The sequence below is a fragment of the Haliotis rubra genome, unplaced genomic scaffold (assembly GCF_003918875.1).
Source record: "Haliotis rubra isolate DU_JTF1 unplaced genomic scaffold, ASM391887v1 Scf808, whole genome shotgun sequence".
Taxonomy (NCBI): Eukaryota; Metazoa; Mollusca; class Gastropoda; order Lepetellida; family Haliotidae; genus Haliotis; species Haliotis rubra.
Window position 1 is genome coordinate 44,252 of NW_025767533.1, and position 22,073 is coordinate 66,324.

The following is a 22,073-nucleotide window of genomic DNA, read 5'->3' on the forward strand; positions in this document are numbered from 1 at the left end:
TTCACAAAGTTCTTTGGCTCCCCATCAGATTTCTAGGGTTGAATAAACAGTTTTCATCTGTAGTGCGAAATCAGTATGCATTGTTGTGTTTCTGTCATGTGAGGGTATGAATTGTTGACTCCCAACTTGAACATAGAACTAAACCGAGAATCAGTGAGTAAGAGAACTTTGTGTGAAACCAGAAAACATCCGAGCAAAGTAATTTGGAGACAATTGTTTTTAAGTTCACAAATTAGTACAAATCAATACAAACGTATCGCTCTAATGGCAGTACACAATAATAGCAATACAAACCCAAAGGCAATTTAATCCAAGATCTGCGATATTCACCTCTCAGCAACTATAATCCGCTTGCAACTGGGCAGAGTATCCAGGTATAATGATCATCACACAATGCATTTTTGTCATGTGACATGAGAGGCAAGAGCCAGCTCCTCCTATATATAAAGGGAAAAGCATTGCTCTTGGAGGCAATAGACACCGGAATCAGCACCCTGCAGTACTTTCGAGATCTTTCTGTCTGAATCCAGTACAAGTCTAAATATAGCACTGACCCTGACTGAATCTACGTGTACAATGTGTAACATTAGGGGATATTGCTACACAATGTATAAAACAACCCTATAATAGTCTGCAGTAATACGTTTTTGTTATCTTTCAGTGAACGTCGACGGAGAAGAGGTACGATATCTGTTCAATACTATGTAACATTTTGGGTCTGTACACTTGTTGTGTGGAATATCAGCACAGGCTTGCAAGAAAATGGGTAAGAAAACATTTCTGTCTTCTCATTAAAGCTATTTCAAAATATTAATATGTGTGTAAAACCTGTCTAATTATGATATGGCTGAACAACTGCTGATGTGACTTTAGATATTAACTCTCTCACTCACTCTGTCAATATACATATTTCTCGGGCATGAAACGCACCTGAAGCATTTCAAATGTAAGGACAAGTTCAGATTTGAAAGCCGATAGATTTCTGGATTGTTGTTTAAATTATGTGCACAGGGAAGCTTGGCGCAGATCAGGAGAGTGCCCGGGTTCTCCACCGGGAGTACAGCCCTTCTGACACTCTGGGTAATGCAGAAGGCTGCAGTGTTGGGGAGCCTTCATGGTCTCCGGAAAGTTCTTGGTGGGTTCGACTAGGCAGCGTTTCCTGGGAGAAGTCCTATTCGCTGTCTGGGCTGCGTGTAGAGGGGGCGAGGGCCCTGAGCTGATGATGAACCTTACCAGCCTGACTGTGTCAGGAACACCCGAACCCTCTCTGCTGCATACTATCTTTAATCTGTAAAACATAATAATAATAATATAATGTCTTTTGTGGAGAAGCTTTCTGAGAAGCCATTGCATCGTGTGTACATGCAGTGTGTTGAACGGAATAGCAATCCCACTGACTCCTTCGCCTGGATGAAGTCGGCTGGTCTTAAATGTGAAACTGAGGGCTTCCTTTTTGCTGCTCAGGACCAGTCACTTCCCACTCGCAATCGCCTAAATGTGATTCTTAAAGAAAATATCAATATGAAATGTCGACTTTGCAATGAATTCACGGAGACTGTCCAACACCTTGTCAGTGGATGCCCTTCCTTGGCACAAACAGCATATCTTAAACGACATGCATATGATGGCATGGCTCTTTGCTTTTACTACCGTCTCCGACATGCCTGTGGCTTTGACTCCGAGGTCTATCCATGGTACGACCCTGAACATGTCCAGGGCGTCATGGAAAATGATGCTTTCAAACTTCTCTGGAATAGGCCCATATACAGCCTCAGAAGAATTCCAGCCAACAAACCTGATCTTGTCCTTTTTGATAAAGCCAATGAATTTATTTATATCATTGAATTTTCTGTCCCTTTTGACACCAATGTGATTGGCAAGATTAAGGAAAAGCATGATAAATATGCGGACCTCGCCTTTGAAATGTCTCGCTTGCATCCCAAGTACACTGTCGTCAGGCTCCCCATTGTTCTCGGTGCCCTTGGTTTGGTACCTCCTGATCTCTTGGCGCAGATCAGGAGAGTGCCCCGGGTTCTCCACCGGGAGTACAGCCCTTCTGACACTCTGGGTAATGCAGAAGGCTGCAGTGTTGGGGAGCCTTCATATTCTTCGGAAAATTCTTGGTGGGTTCGACTAGGCAGCGTTTCCTGGGATAAGTCCCATTCGCTGTCTAGGCTGCGTGTAGAGGGGGCAAGGGCCCTGAGCTGATGATGAGCCTTACCAGCCTGACTGTGTCAGGATCACCCGAACCCTCGCTGCTGCATATTAACTTTAATCTGTAAAACATAATAATGAGGGTACTTATACCGCGCAATACTCCACACCATAAAGGGGCATGCTCAAAGCGCGCACAGACAGCACAACATTATTACCCCGGATAACCAAAGCTGCCTGTTGGGCGCTAGAAGGTTAATATTATCCTATGATTTTATCTCACCGGGCACAGAACAGAGGCATTTCCTCCACAGTCATGCGAATTTATCTCGATATTGTTTTCACGCTCGATACGGACACAAATGGTTGTTGTGAATCTCATGTATTCCGCATTGTATTCATTTCTGATATTTGTCAACGCTTGCAACCTTTCTAGAGTTCAGGTGATCTGGATCTGTAATCCTTGCATTTGACCTGCACTAGAAACAAATCTTTAGTGTAACGCATTGTTTTATTGTTTGTTGTACCAGTTTCAAATCAGCATAAAGTCCCAAAAAAAACAGACCCTACTGTTTCTGTTCAAGTGGTAGTAGTAGAATTCATGATCAGTTTCCCAGAGAAAAAACATGACATAACAGGACGTGAACATTTTGTGAATACATACTGACTTCAGAGAAGGTGGTCAATGTAAGGAATGTTATATATCTGTCACACCTTCATAAGTCTTAGGGTGGTGGGGTAGCCTAGTGGTTAAAGCGTTGGCTCGTCGCGCCGAAGACCCGGGTTCGATTCCCCACATGGGCACAATGTGTTAAGCCCATTTCTGGTGTCCCCCGCCGTGATATTGCTGGAATATTGCTAAAAGCGGCGTAAAACTAAACTCAGTCAGCAGTCAGTCATAAGTCTTATCCCATCATCATGGTGATCTACCTTCAGTTGTTGGCGATCTATAGCCCATTTTTATCCTGTGTTGTCCTAAATTGAAATCCAATTTTAGAGACAGATGCTAGTTTTATTTCTTGATACTGTGATATTCTAGTTGGTTTTACTGTCCTTTGATGACAGTTTTTATAATTTACATATATATATGGTGAATGCTAAACGTGTTTTAGTCAAAATATTGGTGAAATATTGCCGATGTGGCTGTAAATCTTAACTCACTCACTTATCCCATCTTCACCAGATGGACAGTTTAATGTCTGTATTCTCGAGTGTTGGGACAGTGCCAGTTTGAATACAATGTTTCTAGACACAATGTTTTGGATAGATAAAAATGGGAGTGTCCTTAAAAACAGCTCCAGTCTAAACATAAATCAAGCAATCTAAATCTTTGAATGTTGATTATGACGGGAAGTCATACAATACTGTACTGAACTTATTTTATATGATATTATCTGAGGGCATACACCGGCACCCTTGAAGAGCAACCTCCTCATGATGGGTGCTGGGTAACGCTAATAGCTCTTCATCCCTGTGTGGACCCGGGGCATATAGGTCCACAGCACCCCACTGCTGGTCGTAAGACCGAATTGGGCAACCTGTTTGCAGTGGGCTGCGCGCCTGTGTCGGTGAAGGACGGGGATCTGGAGGTTGAGGGCACTGGTTCCAGGAACAGCGTTCCTTTGCCCAACACACCACTTCGCCCCTTACTTCACCTAGACGGGTGGTAGAATGGGTCCGATTACATCACTCGGCTGGTCATGCCACGCCCTGTGCATGTATATTGTGCTGCGCAAATATATTATATTATTAAATGTTACTGTCAATGTCTTGGCTTAATGATGTTTCCTTGGAAATTCAAATTAGAACTGTCATTTTGTAAATTGCCTAGAGTTTTATGCCCAGAAGGCGGTGGCTCATGGACCAATCTGGTGGATTAATTAGGAGATAAGCATACTGTGTTGGAAAATCAGAGGTATATAACGAAATTACCAGAGCGGTATTCAGATAAGCAACATACTGCTTGTTTACCAATCCGGTTCCTCTTTTGGAAATAAATATGTTTAGACCAAATTATAAATAGCTCTAATTTTGATTTAAACACGAACGCGTAGCGTGAGGTTTTAAATAAAACAATTAAAGCTATTATATTTTCGTTAATTCACCTATGTCCAAAATCTGGAATATGGTGCAAAGGATAAAGGGTAAATGACCAACATCTGGTGTTTATCATCTGAAGAATGGGAACACATTACTAACTGATGAATCTGACATAGCCAATAAATTAGGAGAATCTTTAGGTCAACATTTCTCCTCATCAAATTATACACCAAAATTTCAAAAATTTAAACAACAAGCTTAAAAAAATATTTAAATCAATTTTACTTATGATAATGGTGAGGACTACAATGAGGTTTTCTCCATTCATGAACTAAATACTGCCTTAGGGCAAGCTCATTGTACTGGTACGGGCGATTATAGTATTTATTATCAGTTACTTAAACATTTACCTGATTCCTCTTTTGAGACCCTGTTAGATATTTTTGATCAACTTACTAGTTGTGTTAGTAAGACCATGGAAAGAATGGTCAATAACAGACTAATATGGTACTTAGAAACAAATAATCTTATTACGAATAGCCAGTGTAGGTTCAGGAAAAACAGAAGTACCATTAACCATTTAGTTAGATTAGAAACGTTTGTTAAGAATGCTATCGTCAATATACAACACGCTGTATCTATACTTTTATCTAGAAAAAGCATATGATACAATCTGGAAACATGGAATTTTGAAAGATCTTCATGAAATGGGACTGAGAGGCCGTTTGCCTAATTTCATATCACAGTTTTTAAGAGATAGACATTTCCAGGTGCGTGTGGGTTCCACATTGTCTGAATTTTACAAACAAGATCAAGGTGTCCCACTAGGTAGCATGTTATCTGTAACGTTGTTCAGCATCAAAATAAATAGTTTATCGAAAGTATTAAATAACTCTGTTGATGGATCATTATTTGCTGATGATTTTAACGTATCATGTCGAGGTAAAACTATGCACACGATTAAGAGCAAGTTGCAGCTCTGTCTCAATAAAATAAATGATTGGTCCGAACGAAATGGCTTTAAGTTTTCTTAATCTAAAACTAACTGCATCCTTTTCTGTCGTAAATATAAACCACATAAGGACCCAGACTTACATCTATCGGGTACTCCTATTAAAGCAGTTAAGGGAGCTAAATTTTGGGTATCATATTTGACCATCATCTTACATTTCTACCTCATGTCAAATACCTTAGGGCAAAATGCCTGAAGGCATTAGATCTCTTAAAAGTCGTCTCCAATGCTAAGTGGGGAGGTGATCAGTCGACCCTCCTTCACTTGTATAGAGCACTAATCCTTTCTAAACTCGATTATGGATCGATCGTTTATGGTGGAGCCTGCAAAAGCAACCTTACACTTTTAGATTCTGTCCACCATTAAGGTCTCATTCAAATGTGTCCAACCCTGCCTTCAGCTGCGTTTTTGATCCCATTGATGAGGATCTGTTCAGTAAAAAGTCTTCTTTGATTCCGCCGTTAGGAATAAGAATTAAACCTTTCATTTCTGCTGCTCATATCGACCTTGAAAATATATCTCCTTTTCGCCAGCTTCCTTCCTACCTTGGCAATTGGAAAGACCGCAGGTAGATCTTAGATTAACAAAACTTACAGGTGTAACCTTCCTTGAATTCCTAGAAACACTACCTAGTATATATTCATCTGTGGTTTACACGTGACATAGTTACCCTTTCACTTTCCTTTCTTTGTTACATTGTCACCATGGACCACTAGTCATCTCTTTGTTATCACATTCATCGGCATCACAGCATAAATCACTGTAGCTTACTGGATAACTTGTTTTTTATATCTTGTTTTATAACAACGCCTATATTATTGTTAATGATGTTTTATTGTCAGAAGTGTTTATAATCCAATGGGCATCTATTTCCTTGACGTCATGGCTTGATTTACGTGTCAACAGAATTCTCTTTTTAAATTGGAGAGATAAAACGTTATCAAGCTTAATTTTAGTTTACATTTGTTTGAAAATGTTCTCGCAGGTTTGATAAGTATATATTTAAGGATATTTCACAAAATAATTTGCCCATCGAGACCGGTCGACGTACAACGTTTGTAGAATGTCTGTTTTCTATGCAATCAATCAATCTACTGTTGGAGACAACAACCATGATACATACTGTATGATATATTATATATACACTCACTGTGCCACTGTTGGTTTTATTTTGGTGTTCTTTTGGAGCTATTAAACTGTTCTGTGCTTTACTTGTTCCTTTGTCGTGAAGGTTTATATATAAGCCTCGGTCGAGAGGGAACAGAGGGTCTCACAATTGGTCTGTCTTGGGTGAGAGTCGGTACTCGGATTCACTACTATCACTATGTGCTCACACTATTATTCCTGTACACAGATCAAGTAAGCATGTACACGAAACGCAGTCGGTTTAGTCGTATCTGCCCCGACCGAGGAAGTCATCGATCTAACCCACTCAGCCACTGACTTCCACAAGCTGACAAGTCTGACAACTGGTAGTCTGGGTCACGTGGTTTGTCTACCCCACTGACAGGTGAACGACTCCCATGATCAAAGCTAAGAATACACAATGCCTTTGGTTCTGATATTTAGTTTGCCTCACTCAGAGACTGAGGGGTGGGAATCACCCACCCCCCCACCCCCACCCCCAAATGTAAGGACGTAAGGGGCGTAACTCTAGTAGTCATAGCTCAGCGTCTCTCTGTCCTCCAGGATCTACGGAAGAGTTCACGTCAGGAGTCTAGTCGAAACTTCAGTACTACACAGCATCTCTAGATAAACACAACATGAGACGCAATTTGGAGAACTGCATGATTTTAGCGATGTATGGGGAAGCATATGAATCGTTGGGCTCTGTATTGCACACGTCTACGGGTATGGTAATGATCTTGAGCGACTTGTCTCATGTTTCTGACGACTTGAACCCTATCCACGTTTCTGGACAATAGTAGTGTTAGGGAAGCAAACGGCCCACTCATCCACGTCATGCACCACGTAAAACTCTCTTCAGCCTCTCTGCGTGGACAGGATCGATGGTCATCGATAAAAAGAACGCTATAACTGGGTGAAATTCGGTGGTGCATACATCTTGCATTTTATTGCATCAATAAACAACCATGATTCTTAATTCATGTTATATTTGGTCACTGCTGTGCATTGTGTAGTGTTGCCATATGAATAGTTCTTTGTATATGTCACAAATAAGACTTGTAAATGTCATAGGGTGCGCACCAGTCCAGAAGTACAAATGATATTAAGTCTGATAATAAACACAACAAACATTACCTCTGAGACACGAATAAAGACCGAAAATTAACGGTGCTTTGAGCAGGGTTGGGTCATTTTCATCACTGTGGGTAAATAGTGGGAGGAAAGTCGAAGCGATACGGGTCTTAGACGTTTGTGACATGGTGCTAACAAGCCAGAATCAAACACAGGGAGCGTCTAGGGTTCACACCCAGGAATATGTATGACATGCCTGGAATGAGACGCCAGGATCGCGGGATACTAGAAGACGGCAGGACAAAACTTGGTTTGCAAGTGCATCTAAACCCTGTCAATAACCGGACGTATTCTATTGTGAACATCCAGATATTTCAAACCATTTTATCCAATAATTGGAATCCGATGCAGCTACGTTTGTGCAATTACACCGCTGTATCTTGTTGCTGTAGAAGAATAACGCTAGCTGGAAATAGTGGTGCTTGGCGGATCTATCCTCATCACTGTCACACCCAACCCATCATACAAGTGCATGTGTGTTATGCCTGTGTCATCGTCTGTCGTTCACCTGGAGTTTGCAACAAACCTGTTATTATCAGGATAGTCTAAGGTTCGGTGCACATGCTACGATAGTGGTTTGGTATAAATTCATAAAAAAGAATTCTTTTCAATATAACATTGTAAAGCAAGATTTACTACTAGATATAAGCAGCTGCGCACGAAATATTATCGCTTAGAAAGTAACGCATTGCACCTACATTATCCTACACATGTCACAAGAACTTTCAGCGTGTTGTTTCCATGATACTGTATTGCTCGTGTGACCACCCAGATTGCCTATCTCTCGGAATTTTGGACAAGACTGAAACTACGAAATTATAAAACAATGTTAGACGATGTCTAAGTTATTAAAACATGTAGATGGATCGCACTCCGATCTCCTTGAAAATAACGAATGGCGCTTCAATACACTGGGTCTTCAGATAGCTACACATTACATAATCAGCGAAGCATGTACATGATAAGAATGAAGTTTCGTTGTGGAACATGTTATACGATACATTGGTATTAACCTCACTGACAACTGAGTCACATTCTTTGAACTTCCTGGTTGATAGGGGCTATTAATATAGTAATAAGCACTGACACAGCCGGTAACAACACAGGGACCCCAACCGTTAAAACATTACTGTAAACATCCTTGTTAGACAATTATTCAGGGACACATACCACTAACCACCAAGCTGAATCTCGTATGACATTGCACAAAGACTTTTTGTTGACAGCGTTTGGCAAGACATTTCAATACTGGTTGTGTTTGGGCGCAGACCTCTCAGTTTGCTCTTACAAACAGAGAATTAGAGTGTTACAGCTTGTATGAAAATATGCAATTATATATTGGAGCATACAGTGTTCTTTATAGAATTCAAGTTGTCGAATAGTCGCCAATCATTCTCAGCAACATCAGTACAATAACGACAAATTCTAATCCGACACTTTGTTTGGAATAAATGCTTCGTTACGAGGATATTATGAAGGTGTATTTGCCATGTAAGTACAATATACGGGATATCCGATTTGAAATTGCTTTGAGTGACCGTCCATACTTGTTTCACTCCAGGAAATGGATTTCAATACCAAAAGTGTAGTTCAACTTATTTCGCTAAATGAATGCATATCTAAGTACAGTGCACTGTAAAGGTGAGGTGAGGTGAAATTGGGTTTAACGTCGTGCTTGAGAATAGTTCGCTCATATGACGACGTGCATGCTTGTGTATGTGTATGTGCGGCTGCTTGTACTAGCCCAGACTGAAGCTGGTTTTATAGTGCTAGCCCACTGAGATACCATGCCGCAGTGAAGCATGAATATCCCACTCAAACACATTATACTGACTCCGTGCCGACCAGTCCTTGTTGTACCCATTAATGCCGAGCGCCAGGGACCAACAAGTATATTTTAACGTCTTTTGGTATGACGCGGTCGGGGATCGAACCCGCGACCTTCCGCTCTCCGGGCGGACGCTCTAACCACTACACCACGGAGGCGGTCCACTGTAAAGATTTTAACAGTTTGGATATATCTATTTCGGAAATATGAAACATAAAATTGAAAATGAGGAAAATAATGCTGCAATTAACACGTATTTGTGTGCATTATCTTTCAGGTTAGAAAATAAAGTCATTATGGCTGTAAAGTAGTAAACAAAGATCAACAATCTTTAGATTTTAACATTAAGGTATCTACTGAAATCCAAAAAGCTCTAGTGAAATGTGGTGATTATCTTACGGTGCTACTATGGTGCAGTGAACAATATAGTGGAACACATGATTGTAAATAGTGACGTCACTGTGGTTACGGCTAACACGTGATGCTACTCTCTGTTTGTGATTGTTTGATAGGCACTCTATAGTTGGTGAGCCAAAAACGAACAAACAAGAAGTTGTCATCCATGAAGTTGAATGTTTCATCTATGTTTGTGAGCGGTCATATATTGGTGATATCACGAAGAAAGGCCGTATGTACATTTCCAGGTTGTCCGAGGCAGATACAATTATTATGTACACACACACACACACGCAAGCACACACGCATGCACACTGTGTGGTAAGATTAACAGTTTAGATTATGCACAGTTAGCTACCAGCTGCAATCCCAGGAACTTCAAGTTCCTGGAGAGTGGTTGCTGCATTGCCAATATTTTCCCAGACAGGCTGAATTGCGTCATACCACGGCCAGAACATCACAGGAATGTTATTACCTCTGGGCAAGTTAGTCCATACAGACCCGACCCGTGCTGTATGGTGGCGAGCGTTGTCCTGCTCAAGTTGAGGTTTATAAAAGAAGAGAGGTAGATATAACATATAATTACTAAGACTTTCTAGGAAACACCATCCCTGTGCACGACAGTAACAATGTGCAGACGGAATAACTGCACAGCGATCCTGTGATGATAACCGATTGTCCCCACACAATGACGCTTTCTCCTCCCCTCCGGTTGGCCTGTACAACATATCAGCGTGATGTTCATTGTGTTTTTCTAACGCTGATGCAGTTCCTCGTTAATTTGTATTAGACAACCTGTTCCCATTGTTGACATCGTCAACGCAACTGTTGTTAGGCCAATGATGGGCCTACACAAAATATTTTCTTCACCGCCCTCAAAAACAGATGGTTCTTTGGCAACCTTCTGTTTATTGGGGAAATAATGGTTTGATATGAGCCCGGTTAGATATAAAGAGAAGAATGTTGTCAGTCTTGTCATGTTTCCTTTTCAAGTTATAGTTTTCGCGGACGATGAACACGTGTAAGCACGTCGCATTTGTTAAATGCTGTTTGACATGGGTTTTTTAACTTCCTGGTACAGCAGTCTTGCTCCAGCAGTCCAATAGACATGTGGACCTGTTTATACCCAGGGTACAGTAGACCGAATGCAACACTGTCGTAGCAGGGGCACAGAAAACAGTTGTGATATTTCGTCTCGTACCAGACAAGAACGATAACATTTCAGTCGAAAATGTAAGTATACATTGTGTTCATGCATATTTTTTCTTTATCTATGAATATATTTCGAACTCGGACTCGGAGATGTCATGGGAGTAGTGAAACAACTCGTTCTTCAACTCGTTGTTTCTCTGCTCCCATGACATCTTCTCGTTCAATACAAAACATCCAAATGCATTTGGTCTAGTATGACGTTCTATATATGGACTACCTGCCAGACTACCTGCCAGACAGTTTAAATGCAAACCCCCTGATGCATGTTGCAGTTTGACAGCTCACAAAAACAGTATTGACTGTGTGACCTTGCACCAATTCAGAGGGCTAGCAGGGTGACAAAGTCAACCCCAGTTGCGCCTATTCTGACCTTGAATTCAACTGCCTAAAAGTAACCCGTCTGAAAGAGAAGGTCCCGGTTAGAATGAACCTTCAGCAACCCATGCTTGTCGTAAGAGGCGACTACCGTGATCGGTTGGTCAGGCAAGCTGGTTTGGTTGACACATGTCATCGGTTCCCAATTGAGCAGGTCGGTGCTCATGCTGTTGATTACTGGACCAACCCTTTCTGGTCCAGGCTCGATTATTTACATACTGCCGCCATATAGCTGGAATATTGCTGAGTGCGGCGTAAAACTAAACTCACTCACTCACTAAGAGTCTAAGAGAGTCGGCTCAGGTTCCTTTCGCCGGAGGTGGTACACGCTGGCTTACCTGACGACCAAGGGGATCACTACGGTTAAAAAATCATCTTCCTTGTAGTGTTCGGCAGTATATATATTAGTGTTTCTCACATGTAGGGGAAGGACTGCAGTAATACGTTCTTGTTATCCTTCAGTGAACATCATCAACAAGGAAGCATGGTATCTATACAATACTGCATATTGTTTTGGGTCTGTACACTTGCTACGTGGAAGCTCAGCACAGGATTGCAAGCAAATGGGTAAGAATGCATTTCTGTCTTATCACTGACCTCGTAAAAAATTGAATCCTTAAACAAAAACCCGCATAAGCCATTTTTAGAAGAATGTATTGCGTTAGCTTAAGAGCAATTACTTCATCTTCAATATCGCCGGTGGAGAAGAAATCGTGATTCATCACTGAACCAGACTGGCCACAAGTTTCTAAGCTTCAAGTTCTGGACTCTTCTTGGTCGAATTTCAACTTCACGCAATCGATTCCTGACAGTTTGGACGGAAATTCTTCTCAAACCAGGGACACGTTGTGCAGTCTCCACGGCTTTGGCAACCCGATGATGCAAGTGAGCAGACTGGATGTAGCGTCCTGGGCGTGGGTAGTAACTCTTGCACGGCTGCTTCTCGGGCTATCTTGGGCGGAATTGGTCCGCAGGAAACGATCCAAAAGTCGAGATATAGTACTCTGATGAACGTTGAAATGTTGGACAAATACAGGCGCGACTCCTCAGCTTCAAGGCGACCTATGGCGATGTTTCGATTAGCGGCACTCGTGGCATGATAATTTCCTCTTTTCCAGGCAATTACGAACGACAAAATTAAACTCAATGTTGTTGTTTTTTCTTATAATACAGTGATCGATACCGCATGCTTTTTCGCTTTCTTGCACATGCATTTTGCTTTGCATGTTATTTTGGTGACGTTTTGGCAAATATTTCTTCAAACGCTTCTAAAACAAGGGAAACAGTTAAACTTACCGTGGTTTTGGCGCTGAAGCTCTTTACAATAGTTTACAGATGACGTTTTGGAATGAAATAGTATTGTTTTTGCCGCAGCTACATGAGTCCAATATTTTCACATCCAGAGGCAGCTAATCGCCAGCACACAAAGTCAGCCGCAAACCCGCTCTGCCACCGCGGCTTCCACAAACATGACTTTGTGTGCTGGCGATTAGGTGCCTGACTCTGAGGGTGTGGTTCCAATCCCGGGTTGGACTCAACCCAACTAAAATACAATCCCAAACATAACATATGTTACATTTGTCCACTTTCTAAATGACGGTGTGTATTGATAACTGTACATTACTGCAATATTACGTCGTACTGTTTTTACAGTAACTATTATTTTCATTAGTTTACTATTACAGTCTGTATTAACCATCTAAATAATAAGTATAACACAGTATAAACACCATTATTTGAGAAGAGTTGTAACATCGCTAACAAAGAGTATGCTTCTAATCACCCGGACCGCACATGCACACATTTACTAAACTCAATCCTAATTTGATAAGTTTAATAGCGGAAGGCGAAATCGAAACCCCAAACGACGAAAATCCGAGATTTCCCTTACAGGGTTCTCGGTTTCGCAATTCCAGAGTCCATTGTGCCTCCTTCCAAATTACAGGGAGTTTTCTGTCTGATCAACCATTTGCTTATTTGGTGTTCTATTTGGGGTCTTCCTACTTGACAAATGGCTAAATTTCACGACAATCACCAGTGGCTGAAGGGATGGTGTAAATCCTGCTAGGGTCCATGCAGGTAGCCAAAGTACTGTAAGTCTCCAGAGTCCCTAGTATGGTGATCAGACTCCAGTTGCTGGTGATCTATAGCCCGGTTTTATATTGTATTGTTGTGTATAGTGATATATTTTTATGATAGCATGCTAGTTTTAAATTACGAGCTGTGATATTGTACTAGTTTTACTGTCCTTCGATGACAGGTTTTTTATGTTCTCAATTTATTGGTTCTTATATTGATATAAATTAAATTGCTCTCGTCACGATATGCCTGATATGTGACGTTAAATATTACCTAATTCACTCACTCACTCCTACTTGACATCTTTTGCTTAATGTGCAAATTCACCTTTAGCGTTGTCATAAATATGCATGAGGACACAAGTAATCGGCGAACAACATTCACATTAGCTGTAATGCGTCAAAACATCATTACACATCACATCAACCCTTCAGAATGTGTTGGGCTATAAAAGGAATTGCAGACAGGAAACAGAATTCACGTTGATATTTTGCCAATTCCATGAGGGGTGGGCACTTAAATAAATAAGATCTCCATTCATCGGATGTTGTTCACATGCACTTATCGTTTACTTGACTTCCTTGCCTGCATGGGGGCATTTGCAGTTTAAATACATGCATGTGTGGGGTGAAGAAATAATGATACCTCCAAGTCTTACTTTCCTTTCAGTGTAAACGTAGAGGCGTATACAACTTACAGGTCATCACGATACACAACGGCGTGTGGTTTTCTTGGTTGGCAACGATGCGGAAGATACAGGTAAAACTTCATTTCTTAAAACCAATGGTTATCATTCATAATGTTCTTTTCTAAATGTATAAATCTTCCTGATTTGACTATTTCTCCCTGTTAATGGCTTTGAACAAAATTTAGTTATATCCTGGCCCCATTTACTGCCGATCAGAGCGTCACAGTTGACCTCTATGACAAACGGAAATTCTCTGACAGATTTGTAGTGACCAAATCATAGCTGACGATTAGAGCATATGACATTAGCACTGTTACGAAGTTGCTCATTCACATGTTGACAATATCCTGTTCATCTATCCAAAGAGACTTCGTTTTTTGTTCTCCCAGGCAGAGGTCGGTCACAAATTACAGATGCAAATCAGGATACAGAAACACAGATAGCACAGGCTGCCCACATCGTAAGTGAATTGTGCTACTTGGACTGAGGAACGTGTGACCTCACTACAGTTGTTATCATAATGACCTGATGATCCATGGTAACATAAAGTTTGACGGGTCGTGTAATGTATTTTGAATCAGTACACAGGCTGTCGACTGCCGTTTGTGCTGATGCTCACTGGTGCACTTTGCTTTTGTTTCTTCTAATCCCAGCTGGGCACATATTACCACAAAATAATTCAGAATTCGTATGATTTGACATTAACATGTTCACCCACACATAATGTAACAATGAAACACCATTTACACATTGCAGCTATATGTGACAGCGAGATCAATTCCGCTGCTTGCAACATCGACTACAGGACATCTCACATCGTCTACAGTAACGGCAACACACAGTTCAAGAGTGGGGGCAGCTGTACTTCCCCCTGGGATCTGTTCCAACTGTAATGAAGGCTTTTACCCCAGCAGAGAACGCTGCAGAAGTACGTGTATATAGGTTCAGCGCATTTATTCATATCGGAGGCGCGTATGGCCAGATGTATTCGTACACCGCCATTTGTTGGGCACGCTTTTCACTTGTCGCCTCGATCCACCATACTCGTGGTTTTACCAAAGTAGTAGATGTATGAAAACTGCATCACTTTTCGAGGCACGCCGTTGAATGCGGCTTTGGCCCGTTTCAAACTCGAAATTCACGTTGCTGATGTCCTATGATTCCTTTGACAGTGTGCAGCGCCATCAGTAACTGTGACCTGGAGACATGCACCAGCAGCAGCAACCAGGTGTGTAGTCGCTGTGAGGGGGTCGTGCTGGACCAGGCAGGACACAGGGCATATGTGGCGTCTTCTGACAGAAGATCATGCATACGTAAGTTGCAATTGGTGAACAACGAGTCAACTGTATGTCCAAAATGAGTGTTTATAGGTTCCTGCTACAGTTATTTACGAGTTTATCGAGCTATGATTAACAAATCACACCTGCAAACAGCAAAAAACTTGAATCTTAAGACAATACATTGTGAGGTGATCATAAATGTTACAAAAAAAATACGATGGAGACGTTCTTTTATTCATTGAATATATCTCTTCCAGTCAACCTTAGTGAGAACATGTAACCACCATACTGTACAGGAACATTGCTGGAAGAGTGTTTTTTCGGACAACAGATCACATAGAAATAGGAAAATATGCCTTTCCACAACTTCACTACACAGAGCACATTCAGCTTCTTAACTGAACATGCTTTTAATCCTAGATCGTCCATTTTTGTCTACAGAGGCGTGTTCGTGGCTGAGTCAAAGCACCCGGTGTTATCACGGGTTCCTATTAGTTTATTATGTTCCAGTTCATCGAGCTATGAATAAACACATACACACGCGCGCGCGCGCGCAAACTGCCTATATCGTGAATCTGATCATAAATGTTGTCATACGATGAGGCGTTCCTTTATTCATTGGAACTTTCACAAAGAAATCATTTCCAGTCAACTTCAGTTTGAAACAAGGAACTACCCCGCTTGTACATAGGCAATGTATGTGTTGATTCCTCTGACTATAGATCACATAGAAGTAAGAAAATATGCCACCACTACACCACACAGAGCACATTTAGATTCTTAACTAAACATGCTGTAAAACCTAGACCCTACATCTGTGTCTACAGAGGCGTGCTCGTGGCGGAGTGACAGCACCCGATGTTATCCCGGGACCTGCAGGAACGAGTACGCCAGTAACTGTGCCTGCTCCAGCGGCTTCACAGGGAAACATTGTCAGACAAGTAAGTTGACGCTCCCTGGGATTATAAACAAAGCACAAATAACAACCAAAACCTTGTATGCATGGTGGGGGAATGGTGGGTGCTGCCAGCGGCGTAGGACATGCTTTACCTCTTGGCGAAGACCTCATGTCACTTCTGATTTTCAGTGATACATTCATATCATTTTCAGTGTTACTTTGCTTCTGGAGTATTTCTGATTGTACAGGATTGCAAGTAAATGGGTAAGAAGAGTAACCTTATCACTAACCTCGTTAAAATATATCCATTTGCCTTCGGGCATTCATCTGAAGCATTTTAAACATAGGTTTGAAAAACCAAAGTCATGTCTTGCCTATTGATATCCAAAGTTGCCGACGACGAGGCGGCTTCACACTATTGACAGTTATGCATTATACAGTTGTAATGAGCAAAGCTGTCTTACTGAGCAACATGATTATTAGCTAATACACCAAGCTATACATCTTTCTGATTAGACTTTGACGAAATAAAATGATGCCCATATTTTCCGTCTGATCAACGGAATTATGTTGCATTATGGCTTGGCGTATTGTTTGTACACGTACACTGTTCGTATATTTGTACACGTTTGTCACAGTAACAACGAAGCCCACAATACACTTCAACCTCCTAAGACTGTCCGCGAGCAACGGCGACACGACAGAGGCACCTCCCGACATCAACAGTGGTCCATTTCAGTCCACTAGCTGGTCAAACATCAACTCTGCATCTAGAATGTACTATAAGTTTACGGCTGAGTACAAAATGGTACCTCCATCCAGACATGCCTTCATTGAAAACTTCCGTGTTGGAATTGTCAGTGGTGCTGCTACATTCAAACTAAAGAGAGGTGTGTGGGATAAAAGAGGTCACACTATGCATAATATAACATATTCTGTATGCATTCAAAGTTTGAACGGATTTTCTAACGAGTTTGGTATATCATCGTTCATCTGACTGTACAAAGACATATACTATCCGATCTGTTTGATTGGCATTTAGAAGTTGGTGACTAATAAGAAAGTAAGAGATTTTATGGATTACAACTTCTTTATCATATATGATGCGACGTTTCGGTATGGATTCTTATACCGTTGTCAAGCAAGAGTGAAGTACTACAGCACAGAACAGACTTATATACATGAACATGGATTAAGTAATAACAACATGTAGGAATGAATCAAGGGGATTAACAACAACAAGAAGGCACGGTGGCAATAATGTAGTGACAATAGGAAACCAATGGTGGTGGAGGTAGAAACAAAATATACATGCTGATCCAAAAACAACCAGGACTTCACCAAAAGGAAACTTGCAGAAGCAGTTCAAATCCGGAGACACAAGCCCTCACTCAACAGAGACCAGGGATATCTCATCCCTTCTGCATACAATGAACTGATAAAAACAACAGATTAGAGCACTTCAGCTATCATTGTTAATTAATCTCATCAGCATGTATATTTCCTACATGTTGTTATTACTTAATCCATGTTCATGTATATAAGTCTGTTCTGTGCTGTAGTACTTCACTCTTGCTTGACAACGGTATAAGAATCCATACCGAAACGTCGCATCATATATAATAAAGAAGTTGTTATCCATACAATCTCTTACTTTCTTATATACTATCCGGTGGTTGATTTCTAAATGTAAGCTACAACACCCTTCAACATCCATTACAAACCACCGCTAAAAGCGGACCATCACATGAACATGTGTTTGAATCACTGTAAAAGGTCAGCATATCATGAATCATCAACTGATGATCTTGTGCTTCTTGTCTCATCATCATCCGTACATCATTATTCACTCTGCTGACTGTGTTGTTGTTCCAAGGTGCAGGTGCAGGTGTTGTCTCCACTAAGGTCTATAACTGTGGAGGAGTCAGCAGAAGCAGCCCGGACACAGACCTGTACACCTGTGAAGGAAACTCATCAGGGACATCTGTACTCCCCTCTACCCTTCCAACACAGAGATGTGTGAGTATGGGGAGGGGATGGGATGGGTGACTTTGGATGTAACAACGATTTCGTAAATGACGTTATACAGTTTAGACTGTGTCTAGCGGAATGGACGTTTGGGTAGTGTTGCTTTTCACCCTGACATTTGAGTACACCTATTTCATCACATTATTTTTTTGTCGTTTCCGTAACAATCACAACGTATTTTGTATGAGTACATATTGCTACTTGATTACAATCTGGTACACATAGTCTGGTACACGATACAGACACTGTTGTTTATTTCAAATTTTGGCTTTCATATTGAACTTGCAATCTGAATGTCCTAGGTTTCTATAAAAATTTTGACATTATTATTTTCAGTATGGAATTCACGTTTTCAACAAGTAATGGAGGGTATGTGAAGGTCCGGGACAAGAAGAGTAACACACTAGCGACCTACTACTACAACGGTGCCACACAGACCCACACCTTTACTGTGTCCATAGACCTGGTGGATCCCTATCACTGTACTGGTACTACTGCCTGTGTTGGCAGCATGCTGACCGTTCCCGATGTTATCAAGACTGTAAGTATATGGCCACAGTTATATTTCACACCGGATGTTGATGGTAGACAGGAAGAATGATTCCATGACTTTTTTCAGCCCACAGTGAATCTCCGGTGGAGTGGCTGGTCGGATACTGATGCAGGAGTCGACCACTTTGTGAGGGACGTGTATGAACTCCACGCTGTTGGGGATGTCCTCAAAGATAAACGTCGTGTTAACACTACAACATTGACAAGCTCAACTGTGAGGGATTCATTGCTGTAGTTCAAATATTTAATTAGCTTAATTTATGATTGATTAGATGCTTGTTAATGTTAATTTATACATGCTGACATGTGGTCGTGTGATAGTGCATGCGTGTGCGTGTATTTCTTTTACAAATCCTGGTGATAATAAGTAGTAGAAAAAGTCTGCCACTTGATTCACCGTTTCAAAGATCTTGAAATGTGAATTGTCTCGGTGTGTGGTCACGTGTTCACTTTACAGACATATGTTTTGTTTTTCATATGTACATGTATCAGACGACCAACAGCTACACACTGACTAAGACGGGCGTGTACTCGGTTGTCCTATCTGCCTATGACAAGGGAGGTAATCACAGAAGTACCAGAAGAATAGTGATATATGATGGTACTTCGACTGTGACAACACCGGTAAATACAGCTCTCCGTGTGACAACAGCATCATCAATATCATCAGAGTGGCAAACTACATCATCAGCAGTGACAGTAGACTGGACCAACAGATATATCAACACAGTCCATCACAACAACAAATGGCTCCTTGGTGTAGCTTCTCTGGGTGACATCGGCTCGGGCTATGATGATAACGATGGAAGCAGAGATACAGGTGAAGTCAGAAATGTTCAAGGTATGTGGTGTACTAGAATTCAAGACATATTAGTTAGCCTTTGGTTCCCTTAGACAAATGATTAAAAATCATAATTTTACAGAGAATCACGCGGCATAATTCAGAGTAAATGCAGATTGTCACCTCATTGAAACGCATGTTTCCATATGACAGGGATGTAGGGTAGCCTTGTGGTTAAAGCGTTCGCTCCTCATGCCGAAGACCCAGGTTCGAATGTCCACATCTGTACAATGTGAGAAGCTTATTCCTGGTGTCCCCGCGGTGCTATTGCTGAAATATTGCTAAACAGTTGGAAACTAAACACAATCCTCCACTCAATACGAAAATGTTAGTGGGATAATCTAAACACAACCAGGTCACATGTGGGATCTGTTCTAGGCATCACACGCTTCCTCACATCTTACAAAGTCGACCACCAAGGAGGGTCGTCCATCACCAGTCCACCAGCTGTTAACCTGTTCACTAGTCAAGGTCTGAATCAGTCACAGACCATAACACCCTCACTAGTGGACGGGGACACTGTACGCTTCTGGGTGCGCGCCTATGACATCAGACGCGAATTCTTTGAAGAACAGGTGACAGTCCATATCGACACATCACCTCCAGTCATAGAGAACCTTTGGCTAAACAGAAGCGGCAGTCTCAACATCAGTATGCATCGGTTGGAGGAACTTCATGACGTTATGTAAGAATGTTGAAAGTAGTTTCGCCATTTCACAATTCGCCATTTTCATCTTAATGATGCAGACGTCACGGCGTAGCAGCATACACGACCTTATCCTGAAGGTTTTAACGTTGTGTAAAGAGACTATATAATAAGTAGAATGATGTGCAATAATGATATTTGCGAACATAAATCTGAAACAAATTGAAGCACTTCATGAAGCGTATCTCTATCTGATTCTAGATTGGAGTTCGATGTGTACGATGGACACAGTGGAGTGGAAACGGTGCAATGGAGAATCGTACAAAAACGGCAAGATGAAGATATGGTGTTATCTGTAAAGTGGATTTCTACTCAGGTCTATCGTGTAAGTGAATGTTTCCTCTTGCTGGTCAGAATTTATGTCAATGGGACGCAGACAAAAGCAACTAACACATTTGTATTTCTACCATTATTACTCATGGACTTTGCATTTCGAACCAGTGAACCTCAATACACAGTAATAACTATTATATGGGTAAAACTCCAATAATATGTCATCAAGTTTGATGTTTTATTGAATGAATGATTCCAGACTCTGGATGACTGCAACACCATGCACGATGCAAGAGATGGTAACTGTTATTGTACTCCAGCTGGCACATGTTATCATCCCCACTTCCAAGTGAAACCAGCCCTGGAAGACATAAGGGACGTCAAGTTGGCTGAAGGAAAGGAATACTGGTTTCTAGTCACAGCCACAAATTATGCTAAACTCCAAACTGAACAGGAAGTAAAGGTATAAATGGCTAAATTCGTACATGAGCTCACACCTGTCATTAATTTGTGTATGTAACATGACCCATGTCACAGAGTTGAACAAACAATTTCGTCACTTGTGCTCGAGTACAACCTAACCTACAGAAACACCGACTCTCAGTGAGTGAGTGAGTGAGTCACCCCGGCAATATTTCAGCCATATAGTGACGAGAAATGTTGTACATACACAATATAATACAAGTAATTAAATACCCAGTCATCGACGGACTGTAAAATAACTAGAGTAAAAAGGGTTCAAACTAGCTAGTATTATTTTTAAAAGTAGGAAACTATTTTAGACAATAAAATGTAAAAATGGGCTAGTGATCGCCAACAACTGAAGGTACATCACCATCCTAGGGACCATAGGGACTTACATTGCTTTTGCTACCTGCATGGACCCTAGTTGGATTTACACCATCCCTTCAGCCGCTGGCGAGTGTAGGAACATTTAGCCGACAGTTAAAATAACAAAAATACTACGTTTGAAAAATCTGATAATTCTATATTTAACATGGAAGGTTTGGGGACTTACGCGCCCTCTCAGGAGGACAATAATTTTACAATACTTCACCCCCCTTCGAGGGTACAGCCACTAACAATCTAAGTAACCAATATAAACTATCAATCATAAAAGCCGATTCTCAGTTGTCAAAAAGGGCTTATTGTAGAGCTTTTGATAAAAGGAATCATAACTAGACAGACCAGTTACATTACGGATGTAGGAACCTTCACGGGACAAATATCTGAACCCGATAGTCGAGGCAAGTCTAGATGTGTTTGTTAAATCCAGTGTAGTTCCTATATTCAGTGTTACAGATTAACATTATATTCAAACTTAAATGAGAATGATAACATCATGATGAGGGGCAGTGTTTACACAGTAATAACATGTGTTACATGCAATTTTTGCTCAAACATTTCACAAACATGAACCATTGGTCCCTCCATCTATACATTCACTGTCTG

At 41.2% G+C, this 22,073-nt stretch overlaps 2 protein-coding genes across 2 annotated transcripts in view; both read left to right on the forward strand.

The window, feature by feature from the left end:
- The window catches only part of LOC124261756 (flocculation protein FLO10-like), a 47,853-nt gene that overhangs the window by 22,855 nt on the left and 2,925 nt on the right, over positions 1-22,073 (forward strand). Inside the window, exons 15-16 of the mRNA XM_046696114.1 lie at positions 20,550-20,673; positions 20,881-21,084. Of these exons, the coding sequence (XP_046552070.1) occupies positions 20,550-20,673; positions 20,881-21,084 (328 nt within the window). The remainder of the gene's footprint in view (positions 1-20,549; positions 20,674-20,880; positions 21,085-22,073) is intronic.
- On the forward strand, positions 11,631-17,232 carry LOC124261760. The gene is made up of 7 exons (XM_046696118.1): positions 11,631-11,843; positions 14,025-14,114; positions 14,433-14,503; positions 14,800-14,971; positions 15,216-15,356; positions 16,151-16,264; positions 16,860-17,232. Coding segments are annotated over exons 4-7 (615 nt in total). The 5' UTR covers positions 11,631-11,843; positions 14,025-14,114; positions 14,433-14,503; positions 14,800-14,970; the 3' UTR covers positions 17,219-17,232.

Coding starts and splice junctions, on each gene's coding strand:
- LOC124261760 (XM_046696118.1), top strand. Junction 15,357..16,150: donor TGACAGAAGATCATGCATAC/GTAAGTTGCAAT, acceptor CTGTGTCTACAG/AGGCGTGCTCGTGGCGGAGT. Junction 16,265..16,859: donor AGGGAAACATTGTCAGACAA/GTAAGTTGACGC, acceptor CGTTTGTCACAG/TAACAACGAAGCCCACAATA.